Source organism: Pyxicephalus adspersus, chromosome 3, assembly GCF_032062135.1.
Source record: "Pyxicephalus adspersus chromosome 3, UCB_Pads_2.0, whole genome shotgun sequence".
NCBI classification, from domain to species: domain Eukaryota; kingdom Metazoa; phylum Chordata; class Amphibia; order Anura; family Pyxicephalidae; genus Pyxicephalus; species Pyxicephalus adspersus.
The window spans coordinates 127,181,790-127,195,843 of record NC_092860.1 but is presented as its reverse complement, the minus strand read 5'-3'; the positions used below and the strand labels follow the sequence as shown (position 1 = coordinate 127,195,843).

General features: G+C 38.0%; 1 protein-coding gene across 1 annotated transcript; it reads left to right on the top strand.

Moving 5' to 3' along the window:
• The first annotated feature begins 3,353 nt into the window (after positions 1 to 3,353).
• Positions 3,354 to 14,054, top strand: FAM114A1 (family with sequence similarity 114 member A1). Its single transcript, XM_072406325.1, has 11 exons — positions 3,354 to 3,484; positions 5,206 to 5,489; positions 7,075 to 7,162; positions 7,766 to 7,861; positions 9,079 to 9,176; positions 9,825 to 9,959; positions 10,868 to 11,020; positions 11,914 to 12,037; positions 12,416 to 12,501; positions 12,854 to 13,015; positions 13,896 to 14,054. The coding sequence occupies exons 2-11, from the start codon at positions 5,211 to 5,213 to the stop codon at positions 14,037 to 14,039; spliced, it is 1,365 nt and encodes a 454-aa protein (XP_072262426.1). The 5' UTR covers positions 3,354 to 3,484; positions 5,206 to 5,210; the 3' UTR covers positions 14,040 to 14,054.

Here is a 14,054-nt window from a genome sequence, read left to right as displayed (position 1 = left end):
CTGAAGCCTCTTTGCACTTCTTTACTTTCACTTTAGTTTTCCGGTAAACAAGAATAAGTAGTTTTGCCCATTTATAAAGCCACTCTGCTTCCCTCTAGTGGTGCCTGTTTTTCCGAACAAACAATTGTAAAACAAGTATTGTACACCCTATACCAGGGGTGTCAAACTCAAATACAAAGTGAGCCAAAATTAAAAACTTAAACAAAGTCAGGGGCCAACCTTGAAATTTATTGAAAAAATTGAGGCGGGCTAAATCTTATGAGTGGCCCGCTGCTGGAACTCCCTCAGCATTATTCGTGTCTATAAAACAGTCCAATGCAGGGCCAGGCATAGGCAGAGAGCCCACTGGTCTATAGACGCGAGTGATGACGGGAATTGTAGTAGCGGTGCTATTTCAATGCAGCGGCGGGCCAGCTGCAGTTCATATTTAGGAATCCTTTGGGGGCCAAAAAAAAGGACGTTGGGGGCCAGAGTTTGACACCCCTGCCCTATACCTATGTCACTAATTTACCCATGACATTTGTTGTTCCTCTGGCCCCATCACCCCAAATAGAAATCAATTAAATGGTCCCTGAATAAAGACCACCGGTAGAACTGGTTATTGCAGAAGACTTTAGCTGGTAATTTCTCATCATCAGAGTGCGATTTGGTAGCACAGATGGCAGGAGAGATGATAATTCACTTTCTTGTTTGCAGGTATATGTCTTACAGGAGTTTCAGTTTAAGGACAAAGTTCCATTTAAAGATGAGTTGAATCAAATCTGTTGGGATATGATAAAAAATACAACCAGATTTTTTATAAAAAAAAGTTTAGAATGGTTAGTTTTGGTACTAGAATCCCTTTTTATCCTATCTGTCCCTCGGCTATTAGAGCATCGGCTGCAATTGCATCCCTCCACTGAGGTCAGAATACTGAAATCTAATTGGAACTATCCAACTACCAGCAGTCCCTTAAATGACTTGTTTACTTTTCACAGATGAACAAATGAGTCCTGTACACACACCGCTGTTTGGTTTTATGGAGGGGGGGGGGTGAAAGATGAGTAGCAATCCAATGTGCTCAGCAGCCATTTCTTCTAGCTACCACCCTATCTCCCTTCTCGAGCACCAACTCCCTCCTTGACCCCCTCCACCGAAACAGCCCTTACTAAAGTGGCCAATGATCTCATTTGAGCTAAGTCTCAAGGCAACTTTTCCCTGCTCCTTCTCCTTGATCTTTCCTCTGATTTTGACACTGTTGATCACCGCCTTCTAATACAAATCATGCGCTCCATTGGTATCAGTGACACTGCTCTCTCTTGGTTTGCTTCCTATCTCTCTGACCGCTCCTTTCAAGTTTCTTTCAATGGTAACTCCTACTCTCCAACTCTCCTCCCTGTTGGTGTTCCCCAAGGTCAGTCCTTGGACCGGTTCTCTTTTCTCTGTACACCTCCTCTCTCGGAAGTCTCATATCCTCCTTTGGCTTACAGTACCATCTGTATGCTGATGACACTCAAATTTATTTGTCCACCCCTGACCTGTCTCCCTCAGTCCTGGATAAGGTCTCATGCTGCCTGTCGGCCATCTCATCATGGATGTCTGACCGATTCCTGAAACTCAACCTGGATAAAACAGAACTCATCATCATCCCCCCCTAAAATCTCCAACTCCCCCCTGACATATATCTAACTGTTAACAACACTGTTATTCGGCCTCCCCTTGATTCTGCTCTCTCATTTACCACCCATATTCAGAACATTTCCAGGTCCTGTCACTTTCACCTACGCAACATCTCCAAAATCTGCCCCTACCTGTCTCCAGAGACCACCAAACTCCTTGTACATGCTCTTATCATCTCTCGTCTGGACTACTGTAACCTCCTCCTCTCTGGTATTCCACCAACCTGACTCTCGCCTCTACAATCTATTATGAATGCCGCAGCCAGACTCACCCATCCTTTCCACCGCTCCTCTTCTGCTGCATCTCTTTGTAGGTCTCTTCATTGGCTTTCATTTCACCTGAGAATCAAATTCAAGCTCCTGTGCTTTGCCTTGAAATCCCTCCACAGCTCTTGTCCCACTTACAATTCTGACCTGATAGAAAAATACTCCCCTAGACAATCTCTCTGCTCCTCCAATGACCTACTAATGACTTCCTCACTCATAACCTCCTCACATGCACGGCTCCAAGACTTCTCTAGAGCTGCCCCGACACTCTGGAATGGTCTTCCTCGTCCTATTCGGCTTGCTCCTACTTTCTGCTCATTTAAAAGAGTGCTCAAACCCCGTTTTTTCAAACTTGCCTACCCATCTGATTCTGTTTTTTGAAACCGTCACTACTTCCCACCACTACATATCTTCCTTCCTATTGTGTAAGACTTACCGTTCCTTAACTCCCCTAGCAGTAATCCAGAGTGTGACTCGGGGTGGATTTTATCTGCAAAAAGCGGTAATCCCAAGTCACACTTGAGGTTGCTTTTAACCTAAAAAAAAAAACACTTACCTTGTTCCGTCGCTGTGCTTCGGTGTCCTGCTGGTCCACGCAGGTCCTGGGGACAAGTCCATCTTCTTCGACCTCCAGCCCCACAATGCAGAGACGATCTACGGGGTTTCCCGCTGACGTTGGTGCATGCATCGGTGCAGGCGGGTGGATTGGCGGGAAATTTACTGTACACTTACATTACATGTTTAAATATTTTTTTTTCTAACAGATTTTTGTGTTTTTTAATTGAAAGTCAAATGTGATAAATATTGGACATATTTTGGTGAGTTATGTCTAAGAATCATAGCCTACAATGTAAAATAAATTAGAACGCTAGGGGGATTAAACTAAATCATGGAAAAAAATTACAACAAAGCATTGAAGCGAAGGGGCAGCTGTACAAAAATCCCTCCCTGGTGTTTTTCCTATCTTAGATCCTCACATGCCGATGTTATGGCTTCCCAGGCCTGGGGACTATTTACGGCTGTTGTGGCCATGATGGTGGTCTGTAGAGTGGACTACAAGTGTGCAAGATGTAACAGAGCACCAACAACACTGAAATGAAGAATGTCTTCATCTGTGCTCTCTAATTACATACTACACTTTATTAGGAAGGGAAAGGGTGGGATGAATAAAGGGATTTTGATAAAACCTAGATTGTAAGCTCTTCGGGGCAGAGTTGTCTGTATTCGTCTATCATTTGCAACCACTATTTAATGTACAGCGCTGCGTAATATGTTGGTGCTATAAAAAATCCAGTTTATTATTAATAATATTAAATATATAATCAGCAGATGACTCAGCAAACTTATTGCATCTCAGCTCTTCTTGTGCTGTCCCTTGTATCACAGGTTCTCTTCGCTCCCTATATACAGCCCATGTTGGGTGCAGCACAGTGAATGATGTGAGTTGGAATCCATACAAGCTGGCTGCACATTGTCCTGAATGGGAGTCCTCCAGCCTACGTGGCAATAAGGGAGGAGGCTGCAGACTCATCAGTAGAAGGAGGGAGCTCAGCACCAAGGTAATTCCATTTCCCTTTATTTATTTACACTAAGCTCTTTGTAGGAAGCCATAGATCGCACATTGATCTCACATCTGTTACAATGTATCACTTTTTATGTTACATTATATCACCAGCTGCCAGCAAGATTTCCGAATCACAGGGCTAAATCTAACCATCACTGACCATATTATCTCATTCATACACAGGTTGTCATGTACAATACTCGATCTTTAAGTGGTGGATTTTTAGTTTAATACTTTGTGAGCTGTATAATGTAAAAAAGTCATTTAACTTGGGCTGTGATAATTGGATGCTGTTCACGAATATACCAAAGGGGGGCGCTACAGGCTTATAAATCTCCTTCCAGCACAGTCATGGCACAGCACTAGGGGAAGCATTGGTGTATAAATAGGGGTTGCAAATGACAGACGAATACAGATTCACTCAAATTATATCCAAATTTTACTAGTACCGCTCACTGCAGCCCCTATTCATTCTCTATAGTACTGGTGCAAGGAGATTTGATACTCTGTTTCCCTAAAAATAAGCCCTAGCATGACTTTTTCATATTTTTGAGGATGCCCAAAATATAATCCCTACACCAAAATTAAGCAACAATACATAAAAATACAGTACATGGACAAGAGGTGATCATTTAAGGAAAGCGCTATTGCTAGACATGAGAAATTGAGGCCAATGGTTCTAAAGGAAATGGTGTCACAAAAAATTTAAGATGGAATTCAGGGTTAGGAGAGTTATGATGATATTCCAGAATTTGATGACATGACTATTTTTTAATAAATGTTGATTTTTTGTTCAAGAATAAATGTTGGTTGTTGTTCATGAAAAAATATCATAGGAAAATAGGCCCTAGTGAAACATTATCCATGAAAACATTGATAAAAACAGTGCTATTTTTTATGCAGTTTACATTGTGATTGAACCATGTTTTGTACATATTTATATTTTGTTAGATTATCTCGTGTTTGGTTAACTCAAACTCCAGCTAACTTCTCTGCTAGTTTTATATGGAATGGAAATGGAAAGAGATTTAATTTTGTATACTTTTCAGTCTGACTCACCTAGACAGGAGCGAGGAGACACAGTATATCAATAATACAATATAAAACAAGTTTTACATTTTCATTATGAGTGAACCTGTCCTTACAGAACAGTAAAACAATACTAATCTCCCCAATGATGAAGGCAAGGTGTGGTTATTATCATTAATAATAATAATAATAATAAACAGGATTTATATAGCGCCAACATAGTACTCAGCGCTGTACATTAAATAGGGGTTGCAAATGACAGATGAACACAGACTCCCAGGAGGAGAGGACCCTGCCCCGAAGAGCTTACAATCTAGGTTTCATCAAAATCCTTTTATTCATCCCACCCTTTCCCTTCTTATCAAAGTGTATTATATAATTAGACGTTCTTCATTTGCTGTGGCTGCTCTGTTACATCTTGCACACTTGTACTCTTCAGAGCCACTCTATGGACAGCTATCATGGTTTATGGCCTAAGCTGGCTGATGTACCAGAAGTAAGAGCCACAACACCTGTAAACAGTCCCCAGGCCTGGGCAGCCATGGCATCTGAGGACCTGAGATAGGAAAAACACCAGGGAAGGGTTTTTGTACAGCTGCCCTACCCTTCAATGCTTTGTTGTTTGTAATTATTCTTGTAATTATTTTCCATGATTTAGTTGATCAGTTAAGTCTTTCTTACCTACAGTCAAAATGTCAAGTGAGGAAAGTAAAACAGAGGAGGATAACCCTGAGACTGCTCTAGAAAAGATCACAGATCTGGTACTGAGTGAAGACAGCAAGTCCTCACCCCAAGAAATCACAGAGATCAGCGAAGAGCCCAAGGCATCAATAACTGAGCCAACTCCAGAGTCTGAAGAACAAGTCCACCAAGAAGTGCAAACTCCAGAAAAACCGGAGGAACTTTGTGAGTCGGTTAGCTTAGAGCCAGCGCCTGAGGCCACAGCCAACCAGCAAGAGCATGACTATCCCGTACGTCATTCTTTTATTTTATCTCATTATATTATTCATTTTATATATAAAAAGAACTTGGTTTTGAAACTTGGTCACTGTTTCCACTTCCACTGAATTTTGGAAAATGTGTTTAGAACATTTATAACGAGAGCATCATAAACATTTTGTATGCTAATAGCTCACAGTAGCTTTAAAAATGAACTTGGCACGAGAGGAAAAGTCATTTTTCAGATCTAAGTAAGATTTATGAAGATCCCAAGCCAGTAATTTACACATAAGCCAACTTTAGTAGACTTTTACACCACCTTCCATCAGTATATAATACTATATCTGAAAATCATAAAAAACATAATTTATTTGGATTATTAAAAACACATAGTAATCATAATAAGTAATAGAGTAGATTTTAGTCTCATCAGTAATTTGACGCATTTCGAAAAGTATGCTTCCTCGGGAAAAAGTGAGGATGGTACGTCTAAATGAAATCATATGCTTCCTATGTGGGAGATGTCACCGGTTTTCCCCTGTTTAGTGGGTAGTTGGGTGAGACAAGACAGATGGCACTGAAATTCACAGACCGTCCAGAGGTATTGAAACATAGGTAAAATCTCCACCTGTTCACTGAAAATAAAAATATATTTTAACACTTATGAACTGTTCAATTACCTAACCCAAAATGGCTCAGCAGAGAATAATCTTTTACAGGTTGTCCCGGGGTTGTAGGTTTGTTCTGAAGTTGAATTTGTATGTAATTCGGAACAGGTACATTATTTTAATAAATGCAATTAGGACAGATGTTTGTCTCAGCATATTATTAGGCAGCTTGGTGTCAGTTACTGTAAAAAATCCCTACTGTGGGGTAATCACAAACAAAGCAAAAAAAAAATTCATGGCTGACATTCATTAATTTCTGGAGCAAGCTGTGCTTTGATATGGAAAAAGAAACAGCTGCAGAGTTTGTCTTGTTCATTAAAAAAATATTAAATCGTCCCCTATGTCGAAAAGATTTCTTCTGCAAGTCATTTGAACTGCCCCCTCACCCATCAAGCCTCGGTCGTGCACACAAACGTTCGTATCTAGGAGTCGTCTGTATGTCGGATGTCCTTGGGGACAACCTGTATTTTCTTCATCCTAAAGTATCATAGAGTCATGGCATTAATGTCATCTCCAGGTCTACAGTCCAATCACCCCCGAGTCATTCAGTCCACATCCATGCCTCTAGGTTAATTTATGAAGAAGCATACAAAGATTGCTAATCCCTACTGAGGCAATCTGGGTTCATATAAATGAAAAGTTGTTCATAAGTGTTACATTATGATTTATATACAGCAAACAAGTGAAGCTCGTACCTATGTTTTACACATTTTACAGGCCCCTCACAACTTTTTTTAGTGTCTCATTTACAAGAAAAACAAAAACTTTTTTTTCTATTTACTGGCAAGGCAACTTTGTGCATTGTCCCTCAACATAGAGGCTATAGAATCCATGCAAGACATGTGAACGCACAATTTTTCTGGTGTGTTGCCAGCCTAATAAATGTTGCAATACAGTCGAACATAAAAGTGTAAATTAACCCTAACTAAACTTTTTATTCATTCTTTAGGAAGAAGAAGGTGCTGCAAAAGGAAGCAGCTGGTCTACCTGGGGAACATGGTGCAAATCTCTCTTATCATCAGCCAGTGCAACTGTAGGTAAGGTGGTACGCAGCAATTTTTAACTGTATTGGGCAACTGTAACATTTGTACATTCAGGTTTGTCTAAAGAAGTTTGAGTGGGGAAGCAATAGCGTTCATAGTTTTTATTGTATTGTATAGAAAAACCAGATACGTGTACATACACATTTCTAATTAACTAAATGGAAAGATCTATTTACTGTAAATCAAGTCAGAGAAGTTTTGAGATTGAAATCTGTATCTCAGCTACCAGGTACTTTGAAAAGAAATGATCCTTTAACAGGACACAAATGTTGCCTTTGTTACTTTTTTGATAGGCAAAATCAGGATGATTTAGGTTTCCTTCAGCTTGCATTCAAACTTATTTTTTAGTAGCATGGAATGTTTGAAACTCTGTTTTTATTGTTCCTGTTCTGTGTGTCAATATGTGAAAAGTCACCAAAACAGGAAATAAAAGGTAAATTCCACATGGCAATAATGAGATTTTTAACATATCTCTATTCTGTCTAAAACCAAAAAAAAGCATTCTGTTTTGCCATAAACCTAATCCTGATCTGTCTGGTAGATTGAGATATTATTACTATGATAATAAAAATAATAAATGAGTACTTTTCTAAACAGGTCATAGCCTGTCTGCAGTCAAGGAAAAAGCTGAAGCCACTTTGCGAATAAGGAACTCAGAGTCTGAGTCAGGTACATCTGATGCTGGAGAACTAGGTGAGAATTTATGTTTCATCCGATTAATACCAGCAACATGCCCTGTATATATTATTTAACTCTCTCTATATTTGTAGGTGGTTTTTCTCTGCAAACAAATTATGCATTTCTAATAATAAACCATAAATACTAAGGTTAGCCCCTGCACACTTGTTAAAGGGCAGCTTACACATTTATATATTATATAAAGCACACAAATATTATATATATGCTTCCCTTTGCTCCAGCTTGCATTGTGCAGCAGTGAATTCATGTTCTATGACAAAATCCTAGGGAAGCACATCAAATCTAATGATTGGATACTGTAGTGCAATGCCTTAGCCCTGTTTTTAGTGAGATTTGCAGTGCTCTACATTCCCCAGGATCCTTCCGGGAGAGGGGGACATGACCCTTACCTCAGCCCTGCAGGGGGAATCCTGGGGAAGTTTATTATACTGTCCCACTGCTGGCCATGCATACCTATGTGTTTTATTAATGCCTATGCTGCTTTTCAGGAACAAAGGCCACTTAAAAAAGGGTACCTTGTGCTTTAATGTAACTTTAAAAAAAAGAACGGATCTGGTCCAGGATTGAAAATTTAGCAAACGATTTATAAAAAATACATTCCAGTCTTGTTGGATCACCTAGGTTTTCCCATAATATTCTATCTTTCCCAGTCTTGGAGAACTTTAATAAATCAGGGACAGTGTGTGTCAATAAATCACTTGCCATGCATGGCATTGAATCCAGGTCATCATCATCATGGCAGTTAGTGAATTTTCATTTTTAAACGCAGAAGCCATTAATGGAAGCCTACATCATTTTTTCTTTAAAAAAAGGACCACCAAAGACAAAGTTGGGTGCAGCAACATTGACATTGATTTGATAGGGAGTTTGAGCCTAATCATACTTGGACAACAGGCTAACAGGAGGATAAATACATTACTTGATGGTTATTTAAATACTTTTAGCACAAAGGAATGTACAAAATTGTTTTAAATAAAATACTTCAATAAACTTTTTTTTATTATTTAAATGTACTGCAGTTTCAGAGAATATCAGCAGTTTTTAGGAGTAGCACATACCGGGTAGCACATACCAGTCTCTGGGATAAATACAAATGAAAACATATAGTTTTATTTATAGTTTCTTTAGATTATGGGAGGTTATTTAGTTTTAGATTATTGAGAATAACAGTGAGATTTACACATTGATTTTTACACTGTTGTTTTGGTTAGTGTTGTCAGAAAAAGGAGATTGCCCAGCAGAGCCGTCATCACCTTCAGCCGGTTCCCGCGGTGTATTTTCCACCCTAACAAATGTTGTACAAAACACGGTGAGTAATTATAGCCTGGTTTTATATTGCATACAGCTCTCTAATATCCTGAATTAACTGTTACCCCTTCTGGGGGAAAATAACAATTTTTAAATCACTTTAATTCCTGGTGACCTTGGGGATTCCCACAATTAGAGGGCTAACTTATAGACTAATTATAGAGGGCCCACTAATTATAGAGGGCTAACCACTATAAAAGGGGACAGCTTTACAATCCTGGCAGTGATCCTATCTGCTCCCCACTCCAAATCCAAAATATAAAAATTTTGCTTTTACTTATACCTCAACATGTACCTAAAACCTAACAGTATAACTGGTTAATCATCTAACCCCCTAAACATTTACCTAATTCTCAAACTAATTCCTAATACTAAAATAACATCTTATGTATCATATTTTCCCTGTCGTATCTGGACAGGACTGCAACTGCAAAATCCAGACGTTGGTCTTAATTCTAAAAATGTAAGATTCAATCATAGGGGCGGATTTTATGAACAATAGTAATTCATACTCTAATCTTTTCCTATTAGAAGATTTTCACCATAGAAAAGAAGATATGCACTACATTGAATTTTTTATGCAAATTAGAATAGCTGTATATGCATACATTTACATGATTATTTCAATAATTCTGATGGAATATTTTAGGGTAAAAGTGTTCTCAGCGGTGGTCTGGATGCCTTGGAGTTTATCGGTAAGAAGACAATGAATGTTCTCGCAGAAAGTGACCCTGGCTTTAAGAAAACTAAAATACTTATGCAGAGGACAGTATCTTTATCACAGGTATGGAAATACTAACAAGATATAGAATTGTGGAATGGAATCTGTTTTGCCTTTTTTGACAGATTCATAAAAAAGTGTCATGAAATATCAATGAGTAGGAAATGATTAGACTGTGTGATATATTAAATATTCACATCATCAAATATTTTGTGGATTGATAAAAGGACTGCAGAAAAAGTAGAACATGATTTTTTTGGCATTTTTGATGTTTTTATTGCAGTCATCTGGCAAATAGAATTTCAAATACATCTATCCCTTATAATTTATGCTCATTCTATCTGCACCAGTTTTACCCTTGGCTGTGTCCTAGATTTTATGCGTAATGTGCTGAAGCAAAAGCACTGGGAAAACTTTTCAGAAGCACTATTAAATGTGCTTGGCACTAAGTCCATTTTGGCTAATAAGTGATAAGACTCCAATAAGCTCCTAGGCAGGGTTCCTATGCTCTGTATTTTATCTGTGCATGTCAGCAAATCATGTCCCTGATATTTAAATCAATAATATTAGCTTCTGTGTTCTGTGTATCTGCAATACTTTTGGAAGACCCTGTAATACTTTGGGGTAAACATTTACATTTATCTGTATAATGCTACAGTATTTCATTTGTATCTTTAAAAAAATCTATATTTATATATATACAGATGTGTTAGACATACATATTGTCTAAATTTCCATGGCACCCCAATACACATCACATATGCATCATAATATTGTGGTGCCCTTGACGAATAGGTGGAGGGTTATTGTTATTAGGTCTGTTATGGTGCCTTGGTCCTACTGCAACACATATTGACTCACAACATACATAACCAGCAGTGGATATAATGCAGTCTAGTTCCAATTGAAATTATAGGAACGTGTAGAATGGAGAAAATGTTTTCTGATTGGTATGCTTCATTTTATGATAGATGTTACGGGAAGCTAAAGAAAAGGAGAAGCAGAGACTTTCTGAGCTGGTGTCAGATGAGAGGACGGCTCACTTTGGAATGTTATTTGATGAGTATCAGGGACTGTCACACCTAGAGGCTTTGGAAATCCTATCCAATGAAAGCGAGACAAAGGTAACTGATGAGAGTGATCACATTACAAGTTACTGTAGTTATCATTATGCAGTTTACTTAAGGCTGAACTATTCTAAAAGTATCTAAAAATTTCTTTTTATATTTTGCTCTCTCTCCTTTTTTCCTCCCTCTATCAAAATAATGCATATACAAATGAATTTTTGTAGGCAGGCATGTTTATTTACTGTACAGATGTATCCAGAGCTGGCCTTACCAGCTCAAATCCACTGGGAATATCTACTGCAATTCAGCCAGTTTCTCCCAGTCGTTATGCAGGGGACACTACAGTAGTCACTAAGGCTACATACACTACAATGGTACTAGTCCGATAATCAGAAGAGATTCTTTCATGTGTACAGTGTTTGTCGTCCATCATCCAAACCACAGTCCTGGCGGATCCATGAACGGACAATTGTAATGCAAGTGAAGGGGAGAGAGCGCAGAGGGGTGTTGCTCCGTCTTTGTTCCCGATGAGGGACAATGGCTGAATGACCATGTCATAGGGAACTGGACCTCACTTTTTAGACTTTACCACTAAATTAGCTTTTAATTGGTCTTCTTGTCAGATTATTTAGACTTGGACTGTAGTATGCCTTAGCATAGTATCTGTGCAGATGAGAGGTTTCTAACTGGTTAAGTGAAGGGCTTAACTGGGTCTGATGTCAAAAGTGGATCACAGGCTGAGCTTCCTATCTGTGAGTATTAATGACCACCATATTGTATTTAACTACATGGATTTACTGATCTGGTATACCTTGGTGATGTCTGACAAAAATTAAGTTCTGTCTTAAAAGTGCATAACTAGAGGCTTGATACATGTGTATTTGTCTGACCATCCTTTAGCAATAGTGCTGTAAATACAAAATACTGTAATATCAATCATGTCATTACAGGTCCAGACATACTTATCATCATTGGATGAAGAAAAGCTAGAAACACTAAAAGCAGAACTTATCGCAATCAAAGAGATTTTCCTCCAGAAAGATTTTGACAATGGAGAAGAATCCACCAAAGAAGGTATTTTTTATGAGGATCCTAGCGTATATAGTAAAAAGAACAATTAACTCAAAGCAAGCAATATTCATATGAATTAAACACAATTCTGAATGGATGCATCGCAACAGTTTGTACTTTATTGTTGTTCCTTGCACTCAAGTACGAAATGTGTCCAAATATTTACACTTACATCCATGCTTCTACGAAGATAATCACATATGTGCAGGGTTGTCTATAAACTTTCTACTTTACAATCTTCTGAAATTTGTATAAAGAAAAAAACACAAATTTTATATGATCAGCTCTAATCGAGCAAATGGATGATTTTCTTTGACCTTTGATTTGAAATCCTCACATTCATCATAACATAACTTATTCTAATCCTATGTTTTTGTGCAGTGGAAGAGAAAGAAGAATTTGCCAGCATGCTTACTGAGTTATTATTTGAGCTCCATGTTGCTGCTACACCGGACAAACTAAATAAGGTAATTTGTATTTTAGATATATATGGACGTATTTCATCACCTTACTTTCCCCAGAGTATTTTTGAATTGTTCTTTTTCCTAGTAAAATTTACAGTATGACTGCTGGTCATAACCTCGTGCTACAGATATTTAATGTTAACTAATGATAATGTTTACTAATAAGGACATTGTAACAATAATGGTGCATTTCTTTGTAATCAGTTTTCATATGTTAAAATACTGTAAAGTGTAAATATTCGTTTTGGTCATTTTTTAACGTTGAGCTTTGTCTTTTTTTCGAATGTCCTATTCATTCCCTTTTAGCATTTAATATGAGATTTTGTTAAATCATGTAGTGCATTCCTCTATGCAGGCCAGAAAGAAAGCCCACGACTGGTTGTCTACAGAACGTCTGTGTTTAGAGGAGCAGTCAAAGAACCTGGAGGCAGGTGGTCAAGAAGTGACGGAGATTATAAACCAAGAGAGCACTGAAGAAGGACTTGTAGCTGAACCCCAGAAAAGTATCACCACTGAAGTAAAAATGAATAACTTCTCCTGTTTTCTGAAATAACACACATACATACAATTCTAATGTAGTAAAGCAAAATAAATATTTATTGAGTAATATTCTGCTTAAAATAATATCTGCCAAACACTTTTTATTGTGTGTTTGCACTTTATGGTGTTAGCTCGAACCTTTATCTGGATGGTGTTGTGGCTCATGGCACCCACATCCCAAAACATACTAGTAGGTAATTGTTAACCATTAAAAATAGGTGCATGAAATAGAAATTACACATCAGACATCCAGCCTTTAGGCTGACCATAGCCTTAAAACCTTTTCATTCTGGCCCAGAGAACTAGTTTTTTACCTATAAAAGTTATGCATACCCTCCAAAACTCATTTGTTGGTGATGTATGAAAAATAACATCATGAACAGTTATGTCTATCTTGCTGAGTGATGAGTAAATAACAAACACAACATATATAAAAAAGGGTAGGATCAGGTTTATTGTGTGATTGCATGGAAGTCTGTATCCTGCATACACCTGTATGTTTTAATAAAAAGTTACTGCTTGAAACTTTCTTTGTTCTGGGTGAGTAGGATAGATAGTACAAATCAGACATTGGAGAGACCACTAAGAAACCAGTATAATCAGCAATGATATAATCCATAATTTCTCACTTTATATTTTCTTCAGGAGGTTTAAAAGAGCATTAGATACATAGGCATGTCACACAGACATTCATATAAAGCAGAGGCCTTTTTTATTTTATAATCCCTGGAACAATTTGGTTACAAAGCAACATTTCTAAACCTAAACTTTGTCTTTTTTAAATAAATAGAGAAACATTTTGTTCTGAATCTGAATTTACATGGCATTAAGAACTCTCTCCCATGTGATGTGATCAGGATGTGTACATGACGTCTATTGAAAGCCTGGCTGAAATCACTGCCCGCTGCATCGAACAGCTTCACAAAGTAGGGGAGTTGATCCTTCATGGACAGGACATAGAAAAGCCAGTGAAGGACCAAGCTGTTGTATTAACAAAGTGAGTGGAACAGATGTGT